The sequence below is a fragment of the Uranotaenia lowii genome, chromosome 1 (assembly GCF_029784155.1).
Source record: "Uranotaenia lowii strain MFRU-FL chromosome 1, ASM2978415v1, whole genome shotgun sequence".
Taxonomy (NCBI): Eukaryota; Metazoa; Arthropoda; class Insecta; order Diptera; family Culicidae; genus Uranotaenia; species Uranotaenia lowii.
In genome coordinates, this window is record NC_073691.1 from 14,908,631 (window position 1) to 14,928,723 (window position 20,093).

Below are 20,093 nucleotides of genomic sequence, written 5' to 3' on the forward strand. Positions count from 1 at the left end.
CAATCCGGGTTCAATTCTCCCTCGAACCGAAGGGACGCCAAAAATTATTACTGTTGGGATCTGCCAACATGGAGTATCAATAGTTGACCTTATTAGCTTCTCTATACTGCTGCATAACTGACATTATTGATAGTTTCATACTGTGACTTCGGGCTATCGAATACCTCTGTAGAGATCCGATGCAAATGAATGATACACAGTTATTTTCCAATTACAATCCGTTTATTCACCGTCTATTGGATCCCTGTCTTCTACACGTGTGTGCGCCTCAACTGTCTTTCTTTTTCTCCCCGTTTTTCACGGCCGTCTTAGTTTTTTTTCCAAATATTTACATCAGTTCATCAGAAAAGAGGTAGGTAGGCTTATTATCGAAACGTCAGTGTTGGGCTGCCTTTTAACATCCTTCGAAGCTTTTGGATTCCTTTTTGACTCATTGCTAAATAGGCTATCGAATATGTCTTTGTTTACTTCAGGGCGATTAAATATATCTTTGCCCCCTTCATGGGCGATCCATTTCAGCTCTTTTAAGCGTCTTATCATTTTGTATCCAGTGCTGGGCAACACCAATCCGGGTTCGATCCGTTTATTCATTCTGGATCTCTGTCCACTACACGTGTGTACGCCTCAACTGTCTTTCCTTTTTCTCCCCATTTTTCACGGCCGTCTAGGTATTTCCGAATATTTACATCGGTTTATTAGAAAAGAGGTAGGAAGGGGTTATTATCGGGAGGTCAGTGTTAGGCTATCGAATGCCTTTTAACTAACTTCGAGGTTTTGGATTCCTTTTTGACTCATTGCTCAATAGGCTATCAAATATCTCTTTGTTTTCATTTCAGGGTGATTAAATATTTCTTTCCCCCTTTATAGGAGATCGATTTCAGATCTTTTAAGCGTCTTATCATTTTGTATCTCGGGCTGGGAAACACTCCAATCTGGGTTCGATCCTCCCTCGAACTGAAGGGACGCCAAAAATTACGACTATTAGGATCTGTCAACATGGAGTACCAATAGTGGACCCCATTTAGCTTCTCTGTACTGCCGCATAACTAACCTTATTGACAGTTGCATACTGTGACTTCGAGCTATCGAATATACCTCTGTAGGCATCCGATGCAAAAAAAATGATACACAGCTTATTTCCGATTACAATCCGTTTATTCACCGCCTTCTGGATCCCCGTCCACTACACGTGTGTACGTCTTAACTGTCTTTCTTTTTCTCTTCGTTTTTCACGGCCGTCTAAGTTTTTCCGAATATTTACATCGGTTCAAATCTTTCGTATTTCTTGCCGAGGGGCGACCCTACAACCTCTTTACCTATTTCAGGGCATTTGAATACCTTTTTGACCCATCGCTGGATTATCGGATATCTCTTTGAACACTTTGGATCGAACGAATACCTTTTTGCTCATTTCGGAACGATCGATCACAGGTCAAACAGGTCTAGCGTAATTGTGTGTGCTGCTTGGCTTTACCCGTAACACAAACACGCAAAACCCAAAACTTCGTAGCAATAATCACAATTTACTCACACACGATATTTTAAAAACCCAAGCTAGCTCAACATGATCTACTCATGGGCCTGTTTCTTATCATGAAGACCAACATCTGACAGTCGAAATACAAAACAATCATATCACATCTCGATATCACAGGTTCCGGCAATCCTCCCTGGCTGCACTGCTCAACGGGCACATAACAACTGTGAGTTCTCGACTCTGCAACGCACCTCTTTGCCCACTTCGGAGCAATAGAATACTTCTTTACCGCTTCGAAGAGATTGAACGTTGGAATGAAACGTTCGAATTTTTTCCTATCTGAACTGGACAACACCTTAATCCGGAGTGATCCTCCTACGGTCTGAAGAAAGTACTATAAAAATCCCTAGGATCTGCCCCCAGTATGTAGTGGGGCCCGCTCATGTCCACTCTACACCTTTTTTTTTAAGAAATTCAACGACTCTGATCTCATTTATAGCTAGAAACTGGAAAGGTTAGTTGTGCTAGCGATTGATATCATCGTTGATGATGAGAGCTTTACTCTCATCTCTGTGAAAAGCTGTTGAGCCGAGAGTAATCCCAAATACGGGAACAAATTTCGCTCACAAACGCTTCGGGCTACTTAAAGCCTGGAAAACTACTCCAAACCCTGGGAAATTGAAATGACAGACTTTCTGAAGTGAAGTTTACCCTATTTTTACGCTATTCTATAAAAGCACAAATTTCCAAATAGACTCAAAATTCAGATATCTAAAAAATTTAGCGAAATTGTTCATAAATAGTTGTAGTTGAGTTGCAGTTTTCATCAATTCTATCAAGTGGTCAAAACGAAAATATCAGTCTTTGACATACAAATGTAAATAGTATTGTTATACAAAACGTTGATTAAAGATGTAACTTAATATGTACATTGTAAAACAATCAAAGGAAATAAACATAAATTGAACAACAACAACAAGCACTCTTCATTTTTTCTTCACGAAACTTTTACGTAAATTTTGAATCTTCCATCTGACAACCCTAGTGCCCTCATGAAAATAACACCAGTCAAAACTGAGGAGAAAGAGCGCATACCTTATGCTACCGATCCGATGATGTTGGTCATCTATCTGAAAACACTGATAATAGCCACAAATTTTCTAAACCACACACCACACCGATAGCCTACTTTGGTACTTTTCCTAGGCAACTGTCGTCGATAATTCGAGACTTCTTCTAGCGGATCGCGAAAAAGTTCCGTACGCGGCGGGCGCGTTCATCAATTAGCACCACAATATGTTTGTAACACAAAGTTGCTTCCTTCACGGATCCCAAAACAACGAGCTGGCTCCCCCGGGGGAGTTGGTGATGAGACGATTCCGGATTCTTCACTGACTGAAACAACACGACCGAACGAACTACTACGACGAAGACGACCAACTGCCTTCTTTCTTTCGATTTCCCGTTCAGTCAGCGCGACTTCTGTTTGCTTGCTGACGGAATATTTTGGTTTCGGATTGTGCATACATACACAAACACACACGTAAACAAGACAATTCGGTGAGCGAATTTCGGAGAAATTGTGCGGGTGCGCTCGTGTTCGCTCAGAAGAGAGAACGAGCAAATCGAATTTGACAATGTGTGGGAGTTTGGGAGCAATGATTTCGTTAAGGGTGAGCGGAAACTGGAATGGTTCAATAGTTTTATAACAGAATTTTATTTTAATTCACAAGTTACATTTAAGCTCAAAACTTAGAAGATTTAGAGCTGTCGTGGATAATAGATATTATTTAGAGGATTTGTTATGCAATTTTTAAAACTATTTAAGAAGAGAATTGAAGCGTGCCTTTTACGTTGCTTACTTACTTACTTACCTAATGATCCCGCGCCGATCCTCCGGTGCATAGGGCCGTGGTAAAAGACCTCCACTGTTGACGATCCGGAGCCAGCGTCTTTACCTGGTCCCAGTCAAGATTCTCGTCGACAGTTCGGATTTCAGCGGCTAGGCTTCGCCGCCACGAGTTTCTGGGTCTGCCTCTTCTTCGATATCCTTCTGGATTCCAGTCCAGCGCCTCTCTGCAAATCTCGTTTTCATCTTTTCGCAGCGTGTGCCCAATCCATCTCCACTTACGTTCCCGAATCTCGATTTCTAACGGCCTTTGATGACACCGGCGATGTAGTTCCTCATTCGAGATCCAGTTGCCAGGCCACCAAGCGCGGATGATATTCCGCAGGCAGCGGTTTACAAATACTTGCAGTTTTCGCGTCGTCAACGCATATGTGCACCAAGTTTCGCACCCGTACAGCAATACGGATTTGACGTTTGAGTTGATGATTCGGATTTTCGTTCGTAGAGAGATCTGGCGTGACCGCCAGATGTTTCGGAGACTCGCAAATGCAAAACGGGCCTTTCTGATCCGGGTTTCGATGTCTTTCCTGGTACCACCATCAGGCGTTATCTGGTTACCAAGATACTGGAAGCACTCCACTTTCTCAACTTGTTGCCCAGCTACCATGAAACTGGAGGGATTTGCTGTGTTGATCTCCATCGACTTGGTTTTTCCGACATTGACTTTGAGACCTGCTGCCTTGGAACTTTCGGTGAGGTCGTCGAGTTTGCTCTGCATGTCCGGTTGTGTTTGGGAGAGGAAAACAATATCGTCAGCCAGGTCAAGGTCGTTCAGTGTCTCCATTGTTGAAGGATTCCACGGCAATCCTCGGTTCGGTGCACAGTCAATCGATCCAGTCAGAATCTCATCCATTACGATTAGAAAAAGTAACGGTGATAAGATACATCCTTATCTCACTCCAGCAGTTACCGGGATTGGTTCGGACAAGACACCGTCGTGCAAGACCTTGCACGAAAATGCCTTGTACTGTGCTTCGATGAGATGGACTAGTTTCTCTGGGACCCCTCGTCGCCTTAGACCCGCCCAGATGTTTTCATGGTTAAGTCGGTCGAATGCTTTTTCGAAATCAACGAACACCAGCAGAAGAGAGTCCTGGAATTCGTTGATTTGTTCCAGTATGCTTCGTAGTGTTGTGATGTGGTCCACACATGTGTAGTGAATAAGGTATATTATTAGTCATAAACAACGAAGTTGAATGTAGCTTTACAGGATGAATGATATAATTATAAGGAAAGAATTTGAATAAGTGTTTTTAGCGCAAACGCTTCGGTAACCGTTTGATTAGGATGAAGTATTGTCGAGAATATAAGAGTAAAAGAGAAAAGAATAAATTAATCGGATCGATGAAAGAACATCAAACGTAGGAGAGCATTCTATCTGTGATTGTTGCTGATGATAGACGCGCCGAAATAAATTTAAAAAAAAAACGCAAAGAAATCCGTCGCGAGATACTGACGTTAGGATACGACAACATGATCGTCCGGATCGGAATCCAGCTTGTTGCCGTCGGAGTGTAGCGTCGATTTTTTCCTGGATCCTGTTCAGGATCACTTTGCAGAGTACTTTGAGGGTTGTACAGATCAACGTTATGCCACGCCAGTTACCGCACTCTGTCAGGTCTCCTTTCTCCGGGACCTTTACGAGGATACTCTGCATCCAGTCGGCCGGGAATGTTGCAGTATCCCAGATGTCAGCGAAAAGACGGTGCAACATTTGTGCTGACAGGGCAGGGTCGGCTTTCAGCATTTCAGCAGGGATGCAATCGATCCCAGGTGCTTTGTTCAATTTCATGTTTCTGATTGCCGCTTCTATTTCAGCCAGCGAGGGCGCTTCCGAATTGATGCCATTAATGCGACTTACTGTTGGCGCTTCGAGCTGCGGATTCTGTGGGCCATCGCTATTCGTGACTCGGAAGAGTTGTTCGAAGTGCTCAGTCCATCGTTTGAGCTGATCTGTTCGATCGGTCAATAAACGTTGCTTCGGAAGATAAAAAAAAAGTTTCCTAAAGCAATCTAGCTAACATAATGCATTATGAAACAAATCTCGCGTGAGCTTTCATTACGTCGTATCACACAAAATGTAAACAAACAGTTTTATTACGAAAAAATACAAAAACTGACATAAACTAGTGGCTACTTCTTTCCATTTAAAATATTTGTAGCCTGGACAACATATTCTATATGTAAAATAAAATTTGAGAAATAATTATAAAAAGAACCAAAATTTGAAAAAACAAAACAAAAATTGGTATATTGTAAAAAAGATCAAAATCACAGAATATGACAAAAAAAAAAACTGTATATCAAAAAAAAATTTTTCGGGGGACTGAGATAAACGGAGAATCATCGTCAATGATCAAACCAATTTTGCAGCCAATGATTGAATTTGTTATAATTTGTTGCAATTTGTTAGAGAGAATTAGAAAGTTTCAGTTAAAATGAAAGAAACAGTGCTCAGAGAGAGTGAAAATGTGCTAATTGTTGCAAATGTTGCAAATTGTTACAATTTGTTCAGCAGTGGTGGAATTTTGATCATTACCATTCCAAATGCAAAGAATTCTCTCTCCACTGCAATCCCTTGGTTTTTAGCCATTTTTGATTATTTTTGTCCTTTTTTAATTTACAGATTTTTCTCTAATTTATTTTCGTCTCAAAATCTCTCCGGATTTATAACTTTTATTTATATGATTTTTGTTTCAGTGTAAGAGTTACAAAAAAGAGACAATCGAGAGAGCTCCTAAATTCTCTTTTTCCTCATCCGTGTTTTCCCACCCGTTTTCGCCGTTTGGCCGTGTTGAGTTTTCATTTTCTTTGATTTTGCTGTCGTCGCTGTCGGTCGTGTATTTTGGAATGTTTGCTCCACCATCATCATCAGCTCAGAAGTAACGCGAAGATTGGTCGGATTGATTGTCACTTTGCTGAAAGAGTTGGATCGCGGTTTGTAAAAAAAGCAAAACGGCATTGATGGTGGTTGCTGTGTAGGACAAATTTCTTCCTATAGTGGTTATCGCCGTGGGGAGTTTTTTGGGGAGCTTCCTTGTTCCTTGTGGCCTGGGGAAGCGCAGTGGCTCTCGATTCCCTTGCTAACTTTTTCAAACTAGTAATCTGAAAATTTTACGTCATAAAAGTGTTTCGTGTGCGAGAAAAAATAGAAGGTGAAAACCAGCAGTCGATTGCGGAAGTGGTGAGATTTTTGGTGCTTGGAAGAAGGCTTGAGGAATATTTTCATCGGTGTTGGCAAGTGAAATAATCGATCTGTGTCCTCCAGTTCTCGTAAAAAGGAATATCAATAGTAACGTGCACATCCGGGTGGAATAGCTCCCGGACTGTCCCCCATAATCAGAATGCCCAAGGAACCACCTTCACTGTATCAACAATGTCTGCAGGGATACGTGAAAAATCTCAACCTGAATGTGACCAGCTTGGACCGGATAGCGGACCTGAGGTTGCTCCCGACAAGCGTTCTGGCCAACATCTATGAACAGGTAAGCATCCAAGGTTTTCCCTAAAAAATGGTCCATATTTTGAAAATTTTAATTTTCCCAACGAAAAAAGTAAAAGTAAAATGCCAGATGAACCCATCCGGAACCTACGACGAAAAAGTTATTTTGACACATTTCGTTTTCAAGGACATCCGTGAAGGTGACAGCTGTTCCTTCGCTTATTGTGGGATTTTTTCTTCAGTTGAATTGCAAAAAGAGGATGTTGTCTTGCATATCCCACGTCCCGTCTCCAATCAGCCGACCCACCACCCACAACAACGAGACGAAATTGTTCAGAGCTTATCGGGTTAAATGAGGATTGCGGTATGGGAATAGGCTAAGATTTGCGCTGACGTTTTTTTTTCTTTTCTGACTAGTGACATACGGGAAAATACGTTCTGAATGTTCTGAAAAAATCTTATACTTACAGTAAAGTTTTTTTGATAATCTAACTCAAACTAAGCCTTATTTAATTTTGGGAATAGGTTATAATTTGGATATCGTTCGACTCGTATCGATTGTACAAATCAATCAGAGTTTTATGTTCAAGCGAAATCTAATTTTTTCATTATTCGATGCGGTTTTATGACTATTTTTATTTATTTCCCGTCTAAAGGCGGGAATGTTCGCGGATCAAGACGGTTACCTTCGATGCCGTCACGAGCAACGCTGCATTCAGGTCCACCTGCAAGAAGGCCCCGGAAGAGCTGTTAGCCGAGAGGGTTACTCTTGTGCTCTGGTTGTGCACTGCTGTTAGCATGCTCGAGCACACCTGGAAGTAATTCCTGGATTCCTCGAGGAGGAGGTTTTGGCTATGAATCAATGTAAGGTTCAATTTATCATCGATTCTGGTGTCACTCAACACATGGTGTGAGATTAGAGCCTGGTGGTTGATGTCAAGACTCTGGAAGAGTCATATGTCATCGGCACAGCTGAGACTGGCGAGTGTTTGAGAGCCAAGCGAACTGGAACAATGCATCTTGTACTGCTTAGATTTGTTTTGGAACCCTAAAATCAGGCTGAAAGCCTTGCTTTGAAGTCAGCAAGCAGTCAAACAATGGCATATGCGACTCGGACATCTTAGCGTTGGAGCGTTGCAGCGAATGGTCCCTAACAATATGGTAGAGGGTATCTGCCATATTCCAGCCAAGGTGGAGAAACAAACTGCCTGCGGAAGCTGCATGGCAGGTAGACAAGCAGCCAACAGTTTTCACAATGTCGAGCTGCCTAGGTCGGGTAGACCATTAGAGCTTGTGCACTCGGACAGGTGTGGGTATATGGAAGTGCCGACGTTTGACGGATTCCGTTATTTCGTCACGTTCATTGACGACTAAACCCACCGTCTATCTGCTAAAGCACACGATCGAAGTGTTCGAGCGCTTCAAGCAGTACGAGGCTATGGTAACTGCACACTTTGGTCAGAAGCTGTGTAAGCTGCGATGCGACAACGGGCGTGAATACGTTAGTATCGTAAGACATTGTTCTGAGAAAGAAGTCTACATGACATTCACGGTCCCGTATACTCCGCAGCAGAACCTGCCTACCTCGCAAACAGATCACCAACAAGAGGTCTTGTGGTCAACAAGACTCCTTTCGAGATGTAGTACGGTCGGAGGCCAAAGCTCAGCAACCTGCGCATTTTCGGTTGTCCAGCGTACGCACAGATTCCCAAGGAAAAGCGGCAGAAGCTTGATCCGAAATCGAAACGTCTGGTATTCGTAGGTTACACGAATAACGGATATCGGCTTTGGAATGGTTCGAGCCGATACATCGAGATCCACTGCAACGTGGTCTTCGATGAAACCAGCGTTTGGGAGCCAGTGCGTAGCGGTGCTGCGCCAGAGAAGGGCATCGAGAAGCCTGTCGAAAACCCACCAGAGGCCATCACATTTGAGTGATAAGCCGATGTTTATAACCTTGAACAACGATCGATGTGCGAGCACCCGAAAACACATTTGAGCGGTCAGCCGATGTGCCAACAACAGAAAACACATCTGAGCGGTTCGCCGATATTCCTTCTGATCCCGATCACACTGTGGTTAACAGTGTGGTTGTTGACGATCACGGCGAGAGCAGCGCGGAATTCCCGGACGATGACGATGATGACCAAGATTCCGTCACCCTTGAACCGGCCCTGAGACGAAGTCAGCGACCAAGAGGAATTACACAGCGCTACGTGGGTAACGTAGCTGCTGTTGTTGACGAGGAGATGACAGCTCTGAAGAAAAACAAGACTTGGGAAGCGGCTAGCTTGCCCCCGGGTCACAGAAAACCCATCCTGTCCAAGTGGGTGTTCACCGTGAAGGACGATGGTTGCTACAAGGCTCGATTGGTCGCGAAAGGATGTTCCCAACGACCAGGATTAGACTAGTGGGAAACCTATGCCCCCAAGATGGAAAGCGTTTGAACCGTCTTGGCGTTGGGGAACGAATACGACATGGTATTTCATAAGATGAAAGTCAAAACTGCATTCCTGAATGGAAATTCAGAAGAGGTTATCTTCATGCAGTTACCACGATGGCTTCGGCAAACCGAAGGTCGTTCGATTAAGGAAAAGCCTCTACGGCAACGATTCGAGACGAGATAAGAAAGCTTGGTTTCTATCCGTTGAAGAGTGACTGCTGCGTTTACCGATACTGCAAGCGAGGACTCACCCTCATCCTGTATGTGGATGACATCCTGATTGCCGGAAAAGACGTGTCGGAGGTTATCTGGATCAAGACTGAGCTCGGAAGGCTATTCCATATGAAGGATCTCCTGGAATTCAAGACTTTCTTGGGGATGACCATCAAGCTAGGCCTTCAGAACAGCATCATCGAGATTTCGCAATCAGGATACGTCGAAAAGGTTCCGCAACGATTCGATATGGCCGATTGTAAACCCGTAAGCACACCGCTTGACACAAACGTTCGCTGGACGAAGCTGAACGATGGTGAGGTTATCACCGAACAACCGTTCCAAGAATTGATCGATTGTCTACAACATCTGGCGACATCTCCTAGACCAGATATCTGTGCTGCGGTTAGCGCACTGAGTAAATACCAAAGCAGCCCGGCGGATAGGCATTGGCAAGGTCTGAAGCGTATTCTGCGATACCTTCGAGGTACGACCGATACGGGCGTTGGTATTCCGCAGAAACGGATATGCTGATGCAAATTTTGACAACGACTCCGATGATCGAAGAGCTGTATCAGGCTACGCTTACAAAATCTTCGGGAATCGAGTTTCGTGGTCAACGAAACGTCAGCAGACGGTCAATCTGTCGTCGACCGAAGCTGAGATAGGAGCCCTTTGCCATGCAGTCAAGGAAGGTTTTTGGTAACAAACTTTCTGGATGAATTGGGGATGGTTATCACTCCTTTCATGTTAATGGAGGACAGTACCTGGAAGAGGCGCGAACCCATCTGCGTATAAAGACGTGAAGTATGCATTCATCAGAGAGATCGTATGAAGCGGTTAGCTTTCTTTGAGACAATTCTCTACTGAGGATCAGTCAGCTGATGCGTTCACGAAGGCGTTACCAAGGGCGAAGCACGCGAAGCTGTTCAGCATTCTCAATTCACGAATTGAGGGGAGGTGTTGAAACTTACGGTTTCCTAACGGCATCTGGAACAGCAGCCAACGATTTCTGCTGCCACGAGCAGAACCAAAACATTGTTTGTTTTCTTACCTCTTGCTGTGTCCAATTCGCAATCGAGAACAATAGATCAATGATTGCTGATGACAAGTGATGATGATATATGCAGTACAAATGTTCACATTATTACACGGTTAAGCGAGACTACTCAAATTGGGTTCGTGGTAACACAATAGAGTTGCCAGATATTCTGGGTAAGAGTATTAAAGTACTTATTCAGAAAAGAGTACTTTCCCGGTTAGGGAAGATGATAAGTGGAGAGTAAGACAATAGCAATCGCCAATGAATTGTGTAGTTATATGTAATGACTAGACTGACAAAACATGAAAAAGAAAACACTATTCCACAACTGAAACCTGCGTTGATTACCCATTTCAACAAGAATAAAAGAATTGAAGATTATAAACGACGAGATGAGAAGAAAAGCAGGAGTGTTTAAAAATGAGCGAAATTGCAACAACGTGAAAGACTTTAATTCAGCACCAATTAACTGTGTAGTAGATGTATGCTTTTTTAGTCAAATATTTCACTTTACTCAATCTTCTTAAAAATTCTATATGTCGTGTCATGTTCACAAGTATGAAGACATGTAAGTATAATGTTAATCATACATTAATCTGTGTATGTCAGGTGATTTTATTTTGATTGTTGAACAGACTTCAGTAGACATCCCGGCAGTTGGAAACATTAGGCCGGCTTTCACGGAAAATAACACAACCATCTCGTGATGATTCCGTATCCTCTCCTCAAACAGCCTGTTGATAAGGCGCCACAACTCAAGCGCATTCATCATTCGTAACCGTGACAGTCAGCATCTTTACGCTCTCCTTCAATTATTGTTGCTCTATTCCACTTAGGGGAGGGGGTTTAATTCCGACAGGGTGTCATAAGCCAATATTTTAACTGATCTGGGTTCTCTGATAAGAGCTGAATCACTTTCACAATCAATTTTGTAGCAGAAAATATTGGTGGGAGATCCAATTTGCCTCCGAAAATCGCTAATCAAAGGCGCTAATTCGAAGCGTGAACTCGTGAGTGATGCTGACGATTTTGGATCGGCTTTTTTGGTTCTTTCGCCGGCGCAGTGCGAAAAATAAAACAAAATTCCAATTTCTTGATCTTTTTTTATGATAATGTGCCATGTCATTCGCGAATGATGAAAGATTCTAAAAATAGCAAAATTATTTGCCTTGCGGGTAGGTATATTTTTGTATCGGAAAGCGTGGCGCTTCTGATTTTTTCTATGAGCTTGTTTTAGTTTGTATTTTTATCGAGTTATATATCCTACCAGATGTTATGATTGATATAACTAGTAAACCCTGACAATATCTCGAAAGACATTTGGTTTGTTTCATTCCGTATGGAACAAGTTCGCAAGCAAGCGTTATAGTTTGTTTCCAACCAAACAACCTGCTAGGCTAGGGCTATAAATAAAAACAAACACAGTACAAACTAAATAATTATCAGCAGACGGCTCAGTAGGTTCGGGAAAAATTTACCTATCACGGTACAAATATTTGGTTTCTGGTAATGCCATTTCCTAGTCATTCTTGTTCCCTGATGCATACGATATATGTTTATGAATCGAGCGAGGATGAAATAGAAATCTGTTTAATCTAGAGCGTTAATCTCAAAACTATCCTTGGGAATCCTTTAAAGACACTTTCAAGAGTTCAGGGTCAATGTTCGTGGAAACAATTAAAATTAAAATGTATTTAAGGTAGAGTTAAGTCAGTTTCGTTAATTTAAAACACTCACACTTTTCTTTCAAATTTCCACAGATGTGCAACTTCGAGTCCCTCAAGGATGTGCTGCTGGTGCAGCTCTGCGAGCTGGACGTCTTCCAGAGGCTGATCAAGCAGACGGCCCTCAAACAAACGATGTTCAAATGCGTTCAAACTTTAATGACAGCACGACGCCCAATCGTCACAGAACTACGTACCATATTCTGTCGCACTACCACCGTGTACTTTCTGCAGCATCCGGACATTGCCCTGGTCAAACAGTGCAGTTTGGAGCGGTTGATCAGGGCCTCCGGAACTGTCTGCTCGCTGCCGGAGCTTGAAGCGGTCGCAGAAACCTCCTCGACTTCTGCCTCGCACAAGAACATACAGTTTGTCGTTAGATTCCTGGAGCAAATCGACAACGGCATCCGGTTAGGCTCGTTCCTGTCCGAGTCCGGCTGGATCGAGGAATCGTTGCACGTGTTCAACATTACGCTGGCCATGATAGAAGAACTGCGATTCGGCTACCAGCGGTACCTGATCGAACTTAACTGTTTGCAAAAGTAATCCTTCCGAATTAATTTGTTCTAAAGAGAATTGATTAATGTTAATACTTTTTTTTTACCTCCCTCAGACTTCTCAGTGCACAAACCGTATTCTGTTGCTTTAAGGAGGCAAATATTTCCTGTGTGCAGGCACTCAACATCATAGATATGTTGACGCATCAACAGCAACAGAAAAGGCGCTCCAAACAGCAGCAACAGCAGACCTCCAACTTCAGTTGTGTTTGCTTCAAACAGCAGCAGCAGCAGCTTCAACCCCCGTCGTACGCTGCCGGGGACCTAGATAGCCTTAGTAGTATCCCGAACAGTCTGCTGGCCAATATCTATCAGCAGATTTCAGTGTTGCATTTCTACCGGAGCGAGTACGATCTGAGCTACAAGTGGGCCATCCGAGCGCTGAAGCATATTAACAAGCACACCCCGGATAAGTAAGTATTCTTTTTTGGATAACGAAATTCTTACAATGAGTTGTTTGAAGTTAATGTGACACGCGTAGAGTTTTCCTTTACTTGTTCGGTTTCGGTCAGGTTCGAGGCCAAAAAGTTGAATTTGTCCAAGTTTTCTTTCTTCTAGAGAACCAAGAACCGAGGAGGACTGCAAACTTACAAAGTTCAAAAAGCTTCACGTCGTGACGAGCGACGAAATTCGTTGGGAAAGTTGTGGACCAAGAAACCTTTTCTCTCAATAAAACGGCTCCGTTCTCGATTGATGGAACCTCACTACTCACAACACGAAAACGGAAGACTTTAGTCAACATTTCTAGGTCCTGTAACTGACGAAGCTCTTCACAGATCGTGTTGCGAATGCAGGAAGAGCCTTGAAAGCAGTAGACCCCTATTGTTGAGCACTGAATGGCAGAAATTTGATGACAAATAATTCTAATCTGGTTGCCATAGGGATTACAAAGAAGTTCTCCGTACAAGAAGTAGTCACATCGAATGAGTAATGCTTCGTGATAGCCTAAGTCAACGGGATCTTCTTTTCTAGCTGCTAAACTCTGTCGAGGAGAAATTTAACGCTATGAGTGATAAGACAGTCGGTCGAAGTCCGTAATAACCGCGGTGGTAATTACATTACGAACGCCAAAGCACAGAGTCTACTTTAACACATTCGTCGCCACGCTCATTTAGGTAGTTTTACCCCAAAGAAATTTACAGAGAGAGAAAGCAAAAAGGGAGAACTCTCATATTTGAAACGTGTGGCGAAGCTGAGCGGTAAACTCAAGTAAGAGAGCGTCACACGCTTTTTGATATGACGGGGTCCCCCAGGAAATACACCCGTCAACCGAATATGGGTGCCGTGATGACGAACGTGTTAAGCATTTGCAAAACTGAATACCTAGCTAAAAAAGGCAATACTACCATAGTGAGGAACCAGAATCCATCTTAGATATCAGATTTGGTAGTCCAAGATGGACAAACAATTGGAGGGTGGGTGGGAGATGGATAAGCAAGCCCTCGCGTGGTTCAGACTACAAAGCCAATCAGAGGTGATGTCTTTAGAAAGGTGTTAAAGTGGAAGCGAAATCTATCTAACTTGTCTGTGGAAAACCAAGACAAAAACTAAGGAGCTGTTCCCTCAGCATAATGTCACTAGCTGCCCGCCAGCCCCGAATCACTGAGATACAAATGAGTAGGAGTGGTCATAGGAGGAACTGCTCAACATCGCAAAATCCGTTCAGCTGAAGAAGACTTCGGGTCCAGATGAAATCCCGTATATTGCATTGAAGTCGCGATCATTGGATTTCTAGAAATGCTTCGATCGTCACTGCAAAGTTGTACTGAGGAAAAAATGTTTCCAGAAGTTTGGAAAAGATAGAAGCTGATTCTACGTCGACTGTCTGCATCTATGTGGGCCTACTCACGATACAAATCGCACGCCTTAACAGATTGCTGGCAGCAGTTCTCATTTCGATATCTCATAATGAAAAGCTCATATTGAGATTTTCGAAAAAAAAAACACCCGATCAAGAAAGTGCAGTTGCGATTCGGGTCTTATAGGCCCGAATTAAAGATGAGCGCTTTTGTTGTACACGTAAATCAAAACTTTAAAATCGGGTTTCATAAATTACAACATTTCGAAATCGTCGAAATGTCTACTATCAGATGTTTCCAAAAAAAAACTTTGGTTAAGGTCTTCAGAAACCGCCCTAACATCAAATTGTTCCTTAAAACGGGTTTTAAACAACTTAGACACGTGTTCCAACGCTTTTGCACAACCCTGTAAGTTCAGTTTTATCTCAATAAAAACCCTCTTTTTTCAGAGTCGTCGTTGACGTGCTGCGACAGGTGGCCAAAAGCTGCGTAGCTAAACGCCAGTTCCAGTCGGCCAGCATGCTCATCAAACAGGCCGTATGTCGGGCTCGAGCCAGCTTCGGGACCAGCCATCAGAAATACGCCGACGCACTGCTCGACTACGGGTTCTTCCTGCTGAACGTTGACTCGATCGCCAATAGCGTAGCGATGTACACCGAAGCGCACGAAATCCTGTGCGGAATATTTGGGTCCCGGAACCTGCATGTAGCCGTTGCCCACGAAGACCTCGCCTACTGTTTGTATGTGCTCGAATACAGCTCCGGCAAGTTTGATTCGGCTACGGCCAACATTGACCGAGCGATAGACATCATGAAGGAACTGGTACCCAGCAATCACCTGATGTTGGCCTCGGCCAAGCGCGTCAAAGCCTTAATCCTCGAAGAAATAGCCCTGGACACAATGGCCGCCGTCACTGATTACAATCGGTGCAAAAGTCTCCTGGAGGAATCGGAGTTGTTGCACCACTCGGCCCTCAATCTATCGCTGGAAGCTTTCGGCGAAATCAACGTTCAAACGGCCAAACACTACGGTAATTTGGGGCGATTGTACCAATCGATGGGCAAGTTCGACGAAGCCGAACAGATGCACAAACGAGCGATCGAAATCAAAACCCTGCTGCTAGGACCGTACGACTACGAGGTGGGCCTGTCGATTGGGCATTTGGCCTCGCTTTACAACTACCACATGCAGAAACACCAGGAAGCTGAAGAGCTTTATATCAAGAGTATCGAAATCAGCTTGCGGCTGTTTGGAGAATCGTACTCGGGGTTGGAGTATGACTACCGCGGCCTGATACATTTCTACGAGATTACCGGAGATCGGGCGCAGTACGACCACTACAACAACGTTCTGGAGGACTGGCGGGTGCTGCGCGAGGAAAATCAAGCTGTGAGGGTGAGTAGGATTTTTTCCTCTATGACTTCTGAATCAGATATCTAAACTTTTCGAATTTCTCCCGCAGAACAACTTCCCCGCCGAGCTGACCGAGGACACCTCGATGGAAGAGGTGACGCGGAAGTTCTTCGAAATGTGTTCCAGCAATGGTGTTGGCTGCGTGAACGACGCCTTTGAGGGTGCCTCTGTCGTCGACGAGCTAGCCGAGGGAGGCGCGGATGTCTCCTCGGAAGCTGCCGGAAAAGATGGTTCGATCGAAGATCAGGCTCCGAGTCCTTGTTGCAGTAATGGTAGTTGTGGCAACAGCAGCAGCAGTAGTGATAGTAGTTGTAGTAGCAACGATGAATTCGTTAGCGTAGAAAACAGTGATAATTGCCTAGATCATCCGTACCTATCCGTGTCCGAAACGGTGGCAGAGGAAGCGCCGTCGCTCAATCCCAGCGGCAGTCCAATTGTGATCGATGAACAGCTGGTTAGGAATACGTGAGTCTCTTAGAAACATTTCCCGTGCAATTTGGTTCGAAAATGCTCGAATAGGATTTCAAAACCTTTGGTTCGAAACTAAAATTTGTCAAAAAAGAAGATGAAAAAAGCACAAATATTGAAAAACATGCAACAACCACCCATCGGTTTATTTAGCATAATTATCGTGCCTAATTTGAGCTTGCTGTTTAAAAATTTTATTGAAAAGATGCTTCAGAAGTTTTGGAGGAAAACTGAAATCAGAAATCAAATACCCTAAACTTAAACAACTATCTATTTCATGGTTTGTTCCACAGAAAGGGTAGAAATTTTAACTCAAATTCAGCTCCTCATATAATTTGCAGTAGATAACTTTTTTTTAATTAAAAAATACTATAAAACGAATGTTAAAAAATCGGGTATAATCGTCGCTGTACACCTTGTGATCGTAAAATTTGTGAATGTAAAAATCGATTTCAAACTAACCTTGGATAAGCTTACTTCTTTTTCTCGAATTTATTGCTCTCGCTTAATTTGTGCGCTTGTTAACGCATATGTTGCGTCCCTCAAGACAACTCTGCTGCTACTAGCTATCTATTCACTATCAACAACTATTATTCTGTGAGACACCTGCAAAAGCAAGATTACTACTGAAGATCGAAAATGAATTTTATGAAGTTGATAAATTTCATCCTTCTTCTGGCTAAAGCTATCCGAATGCCTTTTCTCGGCTAAGTAATTATTTAGAAATCTTTTTCTAAATAATTTAAATAAAATTAATAATTTCGAAAAAATTATGTTCAAACAACAAAATCAATCGATATTTTCTGACGATAACTGATTGAGGCGTGTATGGGAAACTGCTCGAATTTTTCCTTTTCCACCGAAGTAAATTGTTGTCTACATTCAGGCGTTTAATTATTCAAACTAGACCGCGTGTCGAATGGAGATGGGTGGGAAAATTTCCCAACAGCGCACCATTTTCAGTTGCCTGACTGACCGTGACATACGAACGACGACGATACGCGGAGCCCAATCAATGGTGGTTGGCCTTTGTCCGGGAGTCGGCTGTCTGTAGGCCAGAGCCATCATTGATGAAATTTTAATCAATGAGAAGATGGACATGTGTTTTTAAAATACCCCTTCCAGAAGCATTGCTAAGACATTTTTATCGAAGCTTGAAGTTTTGGACAACTATTTTCAGTAATTCTTTTAAGCCATTCAATCAAACAGCACCCGGCACTAGTAGGTAGGCACCCCTATCTAATCAATTCAGCTCACGAAGTTCTAATTTCAAGCCCGCAGAAATGCTGCAAAATTGTTAATATCTTCGTTTAGCTTTTTTTTCATCCAACATCGAGGCTGTGCAATATGGATCTCGGGCAGCTTTGTGTGTGTTTTAGAAAAAAAAACCATCGAACACGTACCGTACCCCACCATTAACGAATCTACAGTAACTTCTTAAGCGTCTCTGCTTGGATTATTCAACGGGGCAACGATTACAGCATACACATTAGCTTTGAACGCTCCAACTAAACCGTCCTCAGAAGCGAGAGGAAATAAGTAAATATGGAGAAAGGGATTGGCGTTGCTCGAATGCTTGCTAATCAATCAAATCAGTACGCCGGCCACGATTTTTCTGGTTGGCGAACGCCTTTCGGAGTAGAAGCGTTTTGTTTCTGCTGTTTTACTCCAACGTAGAAAAAATGGATTTTTAAGAGAAGAGTAGCTGGAGATTCTTTCGCTGGGAAGAGATATTTTATGGAATAGTTAAAACAGAATGAGAATTTAAAACACCGTACCGAATTAAAATTCAGATTAGGATGAAAAAAATTCTAACTTCGATAAATTTTCCTGACAGGAAAAAAATACCCAGGTTGAACCAAGGTGTGTATATATAGGATGTTTTGCCGTATTTTAAATCCCCTATTCAGCCATTTAAGCCATTATGGTTTTTCAACTGCGAACCTGCGGAACTCATAGAGTTTGTCTACCAACAAACCACTGAACGGCTGAGCGAACATTCTTATGGAAAACTCATTGAGCGCCCCGCGCACTCCTAGCCTACTTATTGTGAAAGTCGGAGAACCTTGGGTTGAACAAACATTCTAAAATGACAAAAAAGAAAAAAAAAGTGGAAAATATGACACAAAAAAATAGAAAAAGGCGGAAATAACAAGAATATTCAAATTTAAAAATAATATTAAAAAATAAAGAAATAATGAGATAAATTACAAAAATTTAGAAATACAAAAAAAAAGAAACCCAAAATTTACTTAACAAAGAAAAATAACAAAACCAGCGCTGAATAGAAGAAGTTCACTTTCACACAACCATTGAGCAGCAACAGCAGCAGAAAGATCAATTCCGAAGAGCGTATCATTAACACATTACTGGTAGACTGCTATATAGAAAAGATCTTCATCGACTGGAGGGCTGGAGATGAAAAAACGTAAACAAAAACTACAGCAATGGCTAGCGAAGCGTGATGCTCGCCGACAAAAGTAACACGTTCAGTTACGGCCGCCAGTTTCGATGCGAGTAATCGATCGATCACATTGATTGTCGGGGACGATCGTGTCTACCTTACTTGCAGTGAAAGGTGCCATCGATGATCTTTTTATTTTGTAGTGTTTGATTTATAGGCAGCCCACTAGAAAGCTCCAGTACATTACTAGTTTAAAGCAAACATAAAAAACGAAACGATTTCGTTTTAATGGTCCATCCCCCAGAATTACAGCCCTGACCATAGTCAAGTCGGATCTCTCAGTAGTTCTTTGGATCTAGTAGCTCGAAACATCCAAGGTAAACTACACGGACGCTGATCGAAGCAACCATTCGTGTTGCTGGGCGTGGGGAGATGTGATGGCTGCTTCCATTTTTTTTTCACTCACATCGAGACCATAATTTTCGCATCAACCGAAAGTGGACTGTGCTCGTCGATGAACAACAAACACGAGCTGAGATTTATGATTAGGAGTATTGCTGATCGATCGGAGGCTCTCATTTGGCATTGACGATCAATTACCACACCGTGTAGCGAATAACGAAACAAGACAAACAATAAAGATCATTCCATTTTGTCGAAAAATGAAGTCAATCTCATCATCATGTAGAAAGGAAAATGCCGGATCGAAACGGAAAACGGTTTCCATAAACAGCAATGATATGTAAAATCTAGGCCTTCCGCCTGTTTGTTGTTGCAACATCAAAAAACAAACTAAGCAAGCTGATGAGAAAAAACAAAAACAAGCCTCGGTGAAATATTGCAACTTTTCCTCTGCCTGCTGCAGCTCACACGTGCCATTATTGCTGTCAGGCACATTTAAACCGGTAAAATGTGCATTTTCTGTTCCGTTTTATGAGCCCGGTGGCCTGTTGTTTGTTGCAGATTTTTGTGTTTTGCTCTCGATGTTTCGCTCAACGACGACGCAAGTCTACCGATCGGTTCCCACAACTGAAGGTCTCAAAAGACACAAACCGTTTGAGCGAGCCCAGTCAGGTGGTATCGTGAACCAGTCGATGGGTCCTCAATGTCAGAACGGCCATGAAGAGAGCTCTCGGAGTTGATGGTTATTACCTTTCTGGACGAAAGCAAGTTCAGCTTCCCTAGCCGTTGTTGTTACTGTT

The 20,093-nt window shown here is 42.9% G+C and overlaps 2 protein-coding genes across 3 annotated transcripts in view; one reads left to right on the forward strand and one right to left on the reverse strand.

Moving 5' to 3' along the window:
* Positions 1 to 2,938, reverse strand: part of LOC129740020 (protein-tyrosine sulfotransferase) — a 128,346-nt gene extending 125,408 nt beyond the window's left edge. Inside the window, exon 1 of one of the 2 annotated variants that reach the window (XM_055731601.1) lies at positions 2,667 to 2,938. The gene's annotated coding sequence lies outside the window, so the exon portion shown is untranslated. Of the gene's footprint in view, positions 1 to 2,572 lie in introns of both variants that reach the window. The other variant, XM_055731602.1, reaches the window with a different exon arrangement.
* Positions 2,939 to 6,209: 3,271 nt separating this feature from the next.
* Positions 6,210 to 17,143, forward strand: LOC129738938 (amyloid protein-binding protein 2). Its single transcript, XM_055730266.1, has 5 exons — positions 6,210 to 6,871; positions 12,287 to 12,792; positions 12,864 to 13,220; positions 15,056 to 16,001; positions 16,069 to 17,143. The coding sequence occupies exons 1-5, from the start codon at positions 6,731 to 6,733 to the stop codon at positions 16,486 to 16,488; spliced, it is 2,370 nt and encodes a 789-aa protein (XP_055586241.1). The 5' UTR covers positions 6,210 to 6,730; the 3' UTR covers positions 16,489 to 17,143.
* Positions 17,144 to 20,093: the final 2,950 nt, after the last annotated feature.

Bases quoted from the DNA above. Each gene is read 5' to 3' on its own strand.
- LOC129738938 (XM_055730266.1), top strand. From the start codon at position 6,731: ATGCCCAAGGAACCACCTTCACTGTATCAACAATGTCTGCAGGGATAC. The intron at 6,872-12,286 runs GTAAGCATCCAA...AAATTTCCACAG, and splicing joins TGGCCAACATCTATGAACAG to ATGTGCAACTTCGAGTCCCT. The intron at 16,002-16,068 runs GTGAGTAGGATT...TTTCTCCCGCAG, and splicing joins AGGAAAATCAAGCTGTGAGG to AACAACTTCCCCGCCGAGCT.